The sequence below is a fragment of the Coturnix japonica genome, chromosome Z, assembly GCF_001577835.2.
Source record: "Coturnix japonica isolate 7356 chromosome Z, Coturnix japonica 2.1, whole genome shotgun sequence".
NCBI classification, from domain to species: domain Eukaryota; kingdom Metazoa; phylum Chordata; class Aves; order Galliformes; family Phasianidae; genus Coturnix; species Coturnix japonica.
The window spans coordinates 21,629,678-21,642,026 of NC_029547.1; the positions used below are offsets into that span (position 1 = coordinate 21,629,678).

Below are 12,349 nucleotides of genomic sequence, written 5' to 3' on the forward strand. Positions count from 1 at the left end.
TGCAATAACACAGCATCCACACAATTCAGGGAGATCTTTCAAAATGTAACCTTGTTAAATTTCATTTGTTTTGGAATTTACTGCACAAAAACATCCTTGTGCCATTTCAGTGCTGTGACTGTAGTCTGATGTCCTATTTTGCTATTTATCTTTTACTATCTTTTTAAATCTTAATTTCAAGCAAATAAATAAGGAACAATATCATATTGCTAAGAGAGACAGACAGACTATGTAGTCAGTTTATGTAATTTAATGATGTGACCAAATGCACATGCTCACATCTTCTAACCTGATCAACTGAATACATGGATATTTCTGTACCTACTATACTACGTGTCAGAGGACCCAAGTTCAAACTTTGCTCAGTGTCTTTCAATACAATATTATTTGCCAACACAAAATCAATAATAGTGACTTCCAGTTGCAATCTTTCCTATTTGTTCACAGTGAGGAAGAGATTTTTGCTTACAAGAGGCAGTTGAAGTGTTTCAAATGTAACTACAAAAGGGATCAAGAACACTACAGTATATTGGTTGGACTTGATGATCTTGGAGGCTTTTTCCAGCCTTGGTGATTCCATGATTAAATAAACAATGAATAATACATAAGTTACCATGAAAGTAATGCCTCCCATGTATTGCTGTGGAAACTACAACAAAGAACTCAATAACACTATGTGATACATCATATTATACATCAGCTACAAAACACTGTTTCCCAGTGTAGACACTACAATGAGCTGTGCATTTTCACCAGCGATGAACAAGATTCTGCATGCCACACCTATAAAAATCTTCCCCAATGGAGATGACCTGCTGTTGCCACTGCTGAAATACACCACCCACTGCTTCACTGTCCTCACGTCCACTGACTAGTCTTCAGAAAGTCTCAGTGTCAGTGAATGTCAGTGGGTGCCATTTTCCCTGCTTGGAGGAATTCAGTGCCACACCTTTACTTCATACACACTTCCATGTCAGATGCTGTTTTGTCAGACTGTCCCTCTGCTGCCATCTGTCATGTGGCAACAAAATGTAATGGGATATTGGTGGGAAGGCTCAATCTCTACTGCCATACCAATCAACACCTGCCTCTGATATTGTGGGTTGACATAACAAAATAGGAGGCGTTACTTTCAGTGCAGCCCTATAGGAGGCTATAATGCACAAGTCACTGGGGAGAGGATATGGAAAGCTGCAACTCTACTCAGCACTTATGAGACCAAGACTATTGTGTCCCAGTTCCAAGCTCCTTGGCAGAAGATAGATGTGGAACTACTGGTGAGAGTCCTACACAGGGCCAACAAGATGATGAAGGCAATGGAGTACCTCTCCTATGGTGAGAGGCTCAGAGAGCTAGGACTGTTCTTCCTTGAGAAGAGGAGGCTCAGGGGGATATCTGTAAATATCTGAAGGGAGGGTTCTAGGAAGATGGTGGCAGGTTTTTTTCAGTGATGGCCAGGGCAAGAGGTAATGAGCACAAACTGGAACACAGGAGATTCCCTGTTAATGTCAGGAACTATGTCTGTGCTGTGCAGATGTAGGAACACTGGCAAAGGTTGCCCAGAGGCTGGGGGGTCACCCCTTCAGAGATCTTCAGAAGATGCATGGATGAGGGCTCTGTGTAGCTCCATCTGAGCAGGAGTTGGACCAGATGGACCCAGAAGTCCCTGTCAGCCTCAGCCAGTCTGTGATTCTGTGATATTCCTCACAAATGAGGGGTAGAGAGAAAGGAACTAATAAGGATCACTTAGGGATGGCCAGAAACCCTTAAGAAACAAGGCTCTGTAATTTCTTTTCTCACAAAATATCTTGTTAGGCTTTTGCTGAACCTGCAGATAAACAAATTTTCTCTTTCACAGTCAAACTAACGAGCCCTGCAGAAGGTTATACTTGAAACTCACTAATAAGCATCCTTAGTGATCAGTAAGTAGATGTGCTAAAAGCTACTTAAACTTCTAAGGCTTGCAAATATAAACATCTAAATGACCATATCAAACAATGTATTAGGGCACAGAAAACAACAAACTGATAAACAAAGTGATCTGTTTTGCTTTCCCAGCTGGATTTGCATAAGCAGCTGCTTTAAATTCTGCTGTGTTCTGTCATTCTTGTTTCTAAAGATGAAGATTATTTTTTTAAAGTACACACATTTAACATAATCTTATTTCTTAGGATTTTTTTTTTTAATTTTTTTTTTTTCAGAATGAGAGCTGTACATGAGTAGGAGTTGATAAATCAAGTTAACACTAAAACTATCTTGTACCCACTTTAATTAACTTAGATTTTTAAAGTTTCATCCCTCAGGATACAGAATTAATGACAATGCACTAAGTATGGAGGAGTACAGCACACTGGGGATCATTTTCCCTCTTAGTGGAATACTGAACAGACCAACAGACATTGCATAATATAGTATATGTGTTGCATTATATATTATAAAGGAGATACCCTTATGTCTGGTCTATTCGATTTGTGCAGCATTACAGCATTATAGTTAATTCAGATTCAACATTAACAAAACTCCAACATCTTTTATATGACCAACAGTATTTTCCACTGCTATGGCACCCACAGATTAATGGATTCTTAAACCAGAAGTTGTATCACAAAGGAAAAGTATGTATAAAGAAGGTAAAATTAAAGAGCTGCTTCTGCTTTTAAAATGGGCATAAAATGTTTCCTCCAAGAAGATTGCTTTAAAATTCTGCAGATACATTTTTTGCATTAATAGGCTCTTTATTACTGAGAAAAGACACAAGAAGCTATTCCCTTGCACATTTTCTTTGGCATATCTCTTTGTTCTTGACTACTAATAAAAGTGAGACATCTGCAGAGAACAAATCTTCTGCAGAGAAATTACTGCATAACAGAAAATGGAGCCTTGGACTCAGATTTTTACTAATTGGCTGCTGCTATGGCTTGGGTTTGTTCTGAGCTTCAATGAAAAGGCACAGGAGGAGGAAAAGTCTTAGAAAAATGGGAAAAAAAAAATATTCCTTTTAATTAGGAGTGCAGGATTTTCAAAATGCCTTTTCACTAATTTTTCTGCCAGAACACTCAACAGAATAATCTCTCTCTCTTTTGGAGCTGCCAGTAAGAAATGTCTGATAGACAAGCATTTTCCCACGTGTTTTGGAAATAACAAATACTGCTCTTTAATTATTAGTTTTGATTGTCTTCTCTTTCTTTTATGTTCTGAGGTTATCTCCTTGTTTTGTCTTTGCTTTCTTTTTCCTGCCTTTATCTGCCCTTCACCATTACTGTCTGGAGCAACCACATTCATTTAATAGCTCTTTGAAAACAGGGATGGAGGGGTCTATGCAGGTTGCCCCCTGCAAAGTGCAGCCACTTGATCCGAGACAGAAGCAGTGATTACCCCTATGTTATTCTCGAAGTATATTTAGCTGCTCTTTTTTAAAGACATTCAGTGACTGAGATTTTACTACTTCCATAGGAGTTTCAGTCAGATGTTTAACTAACAGACTATTAGGAAGTGGCTCTTCCTTTCCATAGTACCTCTCCTTGCGTAAAATTTCAGGTCATTACTTTTTGTCTTATCACCCATGAGCTATTTGTTCCTTTTCCCTTTGCAGCTAATCATGTCTTTCTCTTCTTTTCTTTCTGCAAGATTAGGAAAGACATCATTGATGGCCCTCGTGCATATCTAAATTAGTGATGGCATCCTATTTCAAGATGTTCCAACTTTGAACAAACGTAACCATTCTTCCTGTTTTCAGTTTATGTTGATTAGATGTTGACGTAAAAGCAACCACAGTAAATTATCTCTATAGATACAAAAGAATTTTTTTCCTCTTAGTTCTTTAAGGTGTAGACACTGCAGTGATGCAGCAATATGAAATCAGTCAAGCATGGCTCTTTTTATTATAAATCATGTAAGTGCAACCCGTATTTTTGATTGGATGGGTGCACAGCAGTGGAGATTATCAAATTCCCCTTTAGGGACTACAGCAAAGGAAAGGTGGAAGAAGAAACTCAGTGATCCTTTGCCTAAGACAAAGTGAAGATTTATAACACATTTATAAGCTTTTGGGATCTTTGCTGCTGATGAAATGGTGGGAAGAGCTGATGAAATAGGTGTGAGAGAAATTGAGCTTTTTGTCTGGTGCTTAGACCCACTCTGATGGACATTTTGGAATTTAGAAGTGCTGCATGAAATATCTGAAAACACCAGTATCTGTTAAGTAGCAGCTGCTTATTTACAGCATCACTATCAGCTTTGACACTTTGAATTGTATAGATTTGAACACATTCTAACTAAGCATGTTTTACAGATATTATTCTGTGCAATATGGTAAGTAACAGCTATTCTTACAGAATGTTAATAATAAAGTTAAGACTCAAACTTTTCCACCATCATCACAGAATTTTTTATATTCACATGCAGTACTGAACTGATAACTAGAGAAGAATCCAAAAGATGATTTGAGATGGATTACTTCTGGAAAAGAGAAAATATTTATGTATATATAAAAATATATGTATATTTGTTAAACCATATATATATATGATTTATGTATATATATATGGTTTAGCAAAAGATCTGGCTTCTAGTCTCTGTAAAACTGCCCACCATTAACTTTTCAATTTCCACAAAAATAAATGCTGAATGACAGAAAAATCTGCCTTTTATTATATTATCTAACGTGTATATCATGTCATATTTAATACTGGGTAATTATTGTTACATGGCATTCATACAGAAGAGTGCAACCTCTTGGCTTCATTTTGAGACATCCCCTAAATAGGCCAGACTGAAATCTCTGTGTCTGAAATCCCTCACAGCTGCTGCCTCTCAGAAGGATCCAGATCTGCTCATCAGAACTGCAAGATGGATGGTCACTAAGATCCTTCTGCTTTTTAGCTTCTTGGAGAATCATCATGTCCTATAGACCCTTGAATACTGCACAACACTGGAATATGATTTTTAATCCCAATATTGTTGCAGTCATTTTTTACTAAGGAACCTTTAATCCCAACAGAAAGATAGAAAATGGGAGATAAAATTTTCATTCATTTTTTTTCCTGAAATGCCACTAAATAATTCTAGTCCATTGTGTCCTCAGTTTAGTCTACTGCAAGCTGAGATTAACTCTTCCATTAACACTACCTGGTGCTGAGCATGCTCTGAGTTTAACTCTGAGTCTTTAGATCTCCATCTCCAGATCTGCATTGCAGCTGCATCCAACTAAGCTAAGATTCAACTGCAGTTTACATGTAGAAGCCTCAATATTTGCACCATCCTGATTAGACTTCCAGTCATCTCCAGTTCTCTTCCTTAGCAGTCTAACTTCTTTTCCACCCCATATTCAACTTCTCATAAGATCAATAAGACTGGTAAATCAGTGATGTTAATATCTGTTTGTTGTTAAGCAGAAAGAACCCAGGGAATATTTCTGCTGTCTATGCAGCCTGAAAACAACTGAATACCTCAATACCAAAACAGAAAGTATTAATAAATGGAAATCTTTAACTAGCGCTCCTTGATTTTTGGTTTTGAGACCTGCAGCAATAAAATTTTAGGCTCTTATAAAAAATAACACAGCGTATAGAAGGCAGTATTTTGTATAATCGATAACATTGCAACTTTTTAAAACAAAGGTGTAAAATGGCTAAAAAAGTTGGGTGAGTCCTTTTCATTCCTATCCTTGAACAAAGACATAAATTTAGTGTAATGAAAAGGTAATACATCACTATCAAGATTTTACACTGAAATGTAATTTCTCACTGTTAAGGTTTTTCATTGTTTGAGAAATGAGTCTTTTAAAGAATACTGAGATACACATTTGATGCATTTGACTGTCTTTGAAGTAATCCACCTTGAAATATTATGCTAAATTTAAAGTTGCACTCACAAAATGGTTTATAAAATGGTAATTATCCTTCCTATGGAGCCTGACTGAAGTACTGCATAAAGCCATTTATTCACAGCAGCCTGGTCTGGGATTTTGTTAATTGACTGCAATTAGAAGCATTTGTCTGCAGATGTTTCTTCTAATAGCTTCTCCATGACCTCAACTCCTCTGTAAGGAACTCTGAACAAATTTGCATCCATTTTCAAATTTTAAACAGAAGCCAACAGCTCGACTTAAAGAATGCTTGGAACTTGCTTGCCTTCCAGATGAAATTAATCTTTCAGTATGTGGTCTCTGCAGCACAACATCACCCTGATTCCTCTCTTAACAACACTCTGATGCCAAGGCAACTGTTAGCTTCCCTATATTTCATCTTTTAAAATCTCTCTCTGGTTTCAGACATTCCTGAGCGGCCTGAGCAGAAACAGATAAACTGTTACATACACTGAGCTTAGATTTCATTTTATCAAGAAAAGATAGAGCTAAATCTTGAACAGGTGAAGTGGTATAGGCTCACTGTTGTCTTAGAGGCAGATAGATAATATATATCAACTGTGAATCTAGGACCTTTTAAAATGTCTTATATAAGAATCAGTGGGAAAGAAAGGAATACAGCTGTAAAACTGAGAAAAAAATATATCAAGAAGATGACTCAGTGCTGCTGGTCTGCTATTCTTCTATCCATTTAAGAATAACTTTACTATGCTCAATGACAGTTTATTGCTTTTCAGTATCTACAACTTCATGCCCTGCCTTTGAGTAATTTCAGTGTTCATATAGGAAAAATGGACATTGTTTATTCCTCAGATGAGAAGCAGATGAGAACTAGATCAATAGGACTTAGAAGTGAATGCTTTGCTTATAATTACATTTTGCTTACTGGTTGGTGGAGATATGATTAATGAGAAGGACTGAAGCTGATTTGGAGAAAAAGATCTATCTTTGCTTAATTCTATCAAAAATATTCAAGGGAAACCACACAGAAATCCTAAAAGACAAAGCTGCTCTATGGGATTCCTCAAGCATGCAAGTTACACAAGTGATGTGGAGATTACAGACAGCATTAACCTGACCAGGAGTGTTTGCAGAAGGATACAGCACTGTATGAACACACCTTCCTCAGTTTCAGAGCAGTATTTGACCTGGGTGTACTCTGCAGTGCCTATGAGCTCAGCACATCACAATCACAAAACTGAAGCATCTTCAATCCGATACTCAGCAGAGTAGCTCCAGGCAGTAAAACAAAGGCTTTAAACTTGACAAGATAGTGCAAAGTCTAACTTGCAGTAAAGACACTTGGAAGACCTCATCCAAACTGGGGATGAATTTTGCTTAAATTCTCCAAAATGGTGTGTAAATCTACTTCTTTCCCTACGAGAAACAATTGCACCTGCTGTTTGCAACTTCCTTATTAGCCCTCCCTTTGGCTATTATGACTTTCCTTACTAGACTGCAAAGAGAGTAATTTGCACGGCTATAGCTGAAGAACACCGTCTTTTAAAAATGGTTTTTACATTCTTCTGTCTTAAGTGATTTCCTATATACTTTTGCAGAAATCTACCACACACAACACTGAAAAAGAGAGCAGCATGGCTTTTTGTTATTGGTATTCTTCTACTGCTAGGAAGAAGAAAACAATTCCCTCCAGTGCCATTGCTTTAGTACTGGGATGTGTATTGTTATTCATTGATAACATATGCCCTGCCATGTAACATATTTTAAAGCGTTTCAGTGAAGGTTATCAAGTAATGAAATCTACAGTGAAATTAGTCAGTCTATTTAAAGCAGCACTTTCATTTTTCATTGAATGGTAAGGGAAATAAAAATGGAAAGAAAAAAAAAAAAAAGAGGTACTCAGAGCAATTTACTAATTGAAATAAATAAATAAATAAATAAATAAATAAATAAATAAATAAACAAACCTCTATATATAAGCACTGTGTCTTGCCAGCAAAGATTCTACTCTAATTTCAGCAATCCAAAGCCAAAAGCCAAGGTTAAGGACAGAGATTCTGGCTGAATGTACAGTCTAAAATTAATTTTAGTGCACAAGCTCACGTATTAGATTGGTCTGCATGGTTATAACTTATTTCTGGGCCCTACTGCCTGCTAAATGCTCCAATCACTCTGGGCAAATCTCCTAAATTTTTTCCTCCCCTGCACAATCCAATTCTGATAAATGTCGCTGCTTGGCTTAAGAAAACTGCTTAGTATGCTATCTAGCTCACAGAGTTCCTCTACTTGTCCTGCAGAATGCCAGCTAGAAGTCCTTACAGAGCCTGATTTTTAAAAACAGCTGAGACTTCCCAACAACCCTGAAGACCTGTGAGAACTTAGCTCCTCTGAAAGGCAGAACCAGGAGACTGAGTAGATCCTCTACCTCCACTTAATGTTTAATGATGTCAAGGTAGTAAAGAGTTCTTTCACAGAGTAGTTTATACTGCATGTTCACATAATGTCAGCTACTGCAAGCTTCCTGTCATATTTCCCTTCACTCATCATGACCATATTTAAGTGCTCTCTATTTGATATCTCTTATTTCTACATCACCGTATAGGTATACTAAGAACAAAACATCCAACACAGCTTTACATTCACAACTACCATCACAAACATTAAGACAATCTTAACTCTTCTTTCGCAAGAGAGTGTAACTGAGATTCTGTCTGTTCCAAGCAAAACCGAAAAAAAAATTAGCAGAAATTTGACACTTGGCATTTCAAAAGATATTTTCTCTGAAGCAAGTCTCCAAATCAGCTGTTCTCTCTGGTTTCAATGGTAATACTGGCTACATTTCTATTTGTCCAACTTTCCAGAAATCTAAAGAATATGACTAAGCATAGATATATGCTAATTTTTACTTTGTAATGTATTGTTACTTAGGGTATGACCTATTCTCCTCACCTCCCGCAAAAGAAAGTTGTTTTCTTTTAGCAGCAGAAAAATTTTGAGAACTGATATGTTTAAGCTATACTTTAAAAATTTTACTATTTTATTAGGAGAGAGAGAACTCATAAGGAGATGTTTTCCTTACCATAATGAGGAATGATTGCCCAAGCCATTGCAGAAGCATAGATACCACCAATCATCCAAAACATACAGAGCCAACTCAGGTGTTCGCCTCGTTTCTCCCGAGCAAGCACTTCCGAAAAATAGGAGAAGACTGTTGGCATCACTCCGCCAATCCTAAAAGGAGAGACATACCATGCATTAAGGGAGAGAGTAACAGCTAGTTATAGTGAGAGCTAGGTCATAGTTAATGTCATTTAAAACTTAAATTACAAGCAGATTCACGCAAATCGTGGCCATCTACTGTCAAGCGTCAAAACACGCTCTGTTTTACTGAAAACTGTTAGTAATTTTCCCAGAGAATAATAGGTATTTCTCTTAATCTTCAATCCATGATTTACGCAAACAGGAAGTGACTAAATGACTACTACATTACTAACACATCTTATTACATTCCTATTTAAAAAGATGTAATTTGCTAAGCTCATGCTTGCTTTATACATAACTTTTGTAATGGAAAAGTCTATGCATTCATATCATATTCACAGTCTTTAATACAGTATGAATAAACAGCATCTAAAGGTCAGCTGGGAAAATAAAAAGATCTCAATTTGGTTTTGCAAAACTTAGTGTAACACAAATATGTACCATATTCAGTACCAAGTTCCAGGCAATCTTTCACTGTTTTTACCTCTTCAATACACAGAACAAGTCCTTGTGGACTGTACTTTCCTGCTGAAGGAAATACCTATAAAGTTTGAAGAGATACTTTTACATAACAGATCACATCCTTACAGGAAGCAGTGTCTTGCATTGTTCACTTTTTAACTCAACTTTAGAGATAAATGTGTATTTATGCTATCTTTTCGATGATGGGTAAACTGGGAGCAAAACCAAGGATCTTACAACAGATTAAAACAAGTATCAGAAAGGAACACATGAATACAGAAATAGAATTTCAGTCCTAATAAAAATCAGTTCCATGTCAATGCTGTTTACTTTTAAGATGTCTTCTGGTATAGCAATGGAATACTGCATTGAGCAGTTACATGCTATTCTATCATTTTCGTCTGGGTAGCTTTTGACAAAGTACTGACAGACAACTCTTACCTTTAAAATTAATGCTGGGCCTGTTAGCTCTAACATTCTTTGCAAATACTGCAAAAAGGTAGGCAGTATCTCATATTATTTTCATGGTTAAAAACACTTAAAATATTTTGCCAGGGTACTGTAATCTCGCAGGTAGTGGGAGAGATTGCCCTAGGAGGTTATCCTGGAGGCTTGGGATGAGGAATGATGGAAGCAACATGGTGGAGAGAAGAACTGTGGTTCATTTTGCTGTAACTGGGTATGCCCTGCCACCTCAGTGTTGTTCTAGGGCCTGTGGGCTCTCCTTTTCCCAAGGTTTAAACATCTTATAGCAGTAACTTCTTACTCTCCAGGGCTCAGCCCAGCACTGAATTGTACTCCCACAGTATTCCTTCCTCAGCATCCAACATTTTGACCAGGGTGTGGGTTCTTTCTTGTTGTTTTTGTTTATTTGTTTGTAAGTTTTATGGTTAGTTTTTTTTTAATTTCAAAAAACTTAACAGTTATCCAGGTGGAAATGACAATACATGAATAAGAAACTAAACTAATTCAATTTCTGATCTCAGAAAAAGAGCATCCAAAGTGAAAGCGATGCCTTCAGAGTGTTATTTTGGAATGCTTTCTGTTCATAATTTTCTGTGAGATTATCAGGAGGAGGTAATCAATAGGAGATTTAATTGACACACCACAGGAGAGTACAATTTAGTGAAACAAACACTAAACTAAGGTACATCTGCATTTTTTGTTGTCACAAGCAAAGGTGATAAATGCCTGCTAGCCTATCTTCATAGCTGTGATTTGTCACAACAGATTTTGGCAACTGCTCAGAGTGAGAGTTAGGATAAATGAAAACAACATTTAGGCAAGGCATTCAGGAGCCTCTGGCTTCAGGGAACCTTTTTTAATTTGCAGATTCGCTAGCCAAAGAGGCTTGAAATGCCTCTTTGAATGGAGGCAATACAGGCACATAGGAATAGAGATAATTAGGAAAAAGCAAACAACACGCCAAAACAACAACAACAACAAAAACATTAAAAAATACTAAATGCATAAAGCAGGATAGTGTTCTTCTCCTGAGGTATCTTGGCTTCTGCACATCCAAATCTGGAGAAGATTCATGCTCAAAGACTGTTTCTGTGTATGCTGGTATTTTGCAAGTTTTCACCTTATTACCAATGACTTACTATGTCCAAAAAGTTCAAAACACATTCACTATTCTGTTTCCAATACTTGGATGCAGCCTATCATCTTTTCTCCACTCGCACCTACTTTTTCCTCTTCTTAATAGTTTTTTATTCCTACTTGCACAAATTCAACTAAAAACATGGTTTTTGTTCTCCTTCTAGAACATCCATCAGATCATCAAAATATGTGAGATTAAGCAGCCAGATCAATTTGTTCACCTTATGAACTGATGGATAATGCCCTATAAAACAGCAGCATGGTGTAGATCATAGATTGTTGATCATTTTACAAAGTGCTTCTTTGGACTAAGTATACCAGAGAAGATGTCTTCCAGGTACACATATGGTCCATATGTTAATAATAGCAAGAGTCTCTGAGATAGTTTCACCTGATTATTTACAGAACTCTAAAATACAGTCAGTTCTGATGGAAACTGATGAGTAAATAATTAATTCCTCGATTTTTTCAACATCAGTAAAAAGGGATAAGACAAATTTGATGTCAAATGAAAGCATATAACTACAAAGAGTTTTCTTGCAGTACTTCATCAGTTAGACACGTTAGATAAGCTGACAGCATTGACAAGCACAAAAGCAGAGATAGAAATGTGTTCAGCCCACAGCCCACAACTGGAGTTCTGGTCCCCGGACACAGACAGTCTGGAGAGTGGCTAGAGGAGGGCCATAAAGATGATCAAAGACCTGGAGAATCAGCTCTATGTAGATAGGCTGAAGCAGTTATTTTGCTCTGGAGAAAAACTGGTTCAGGCATGACCTTATCACAGTGTTTCCACTACTGAAGGGTGACTAATAAAAGAGACTCTCCCTTCACATGGAGAACACAACAGGCGGTGAGTACAAGCTGCACTGGGAAAGGTTTCAACATGATGTAAAGAAGACATTTTTTTACAATGAAACAAATAGTGCAATTTCCCTACTGGTGTGATAGAATTCCTTTCAACAGAGACCTTCAAAATGTGGTTGGACAGGGTGCATATCATCTAGTCTCAATTTTCCAATGAAAGGTTGGATGTCATGTTCTTTCAAAGACCTTTCATTTCAAGGACTCTTCCAACCTGGTTTGTTCTATGAGTTTATGAAGTCTTTTGCAAACCTGATTCTCAAGCTTTTTCACTCCTCTTTTCAGATTTCTGCTTTCTCTTTAGGATTATATGTTGAATAGGTTCTCTACCTT

The 12,349-nt window shown here is 37.0% G+C and overlaps 1 protein-coding gene across 3 annotated transcripts in view; it reads right to left on the reverse strand.

Annotated features, from left to right (window-relative positions):
* Positions 1-12,349, reverse strand: part of SV2C (synaptic vesicle glycoprotein 2C) — an 89,885-nt gene that overhangs the window by 35,265 nt on the left and 42,271 nt on the right. For all 3 annotated transcript variants that reach the window (XM_032441290.1, XM_015848876.2, XM_015848877.2), the window contains one exon: positions 8,907-9,058. In XM_032441290.1, the coding sequence (XP_032297181.1) occupies positions 8,907-9,058 (152 nt within the window). The remainder of the gene's footprint in view (positions 1-8,906; positions 9,059-12,349) is intronic.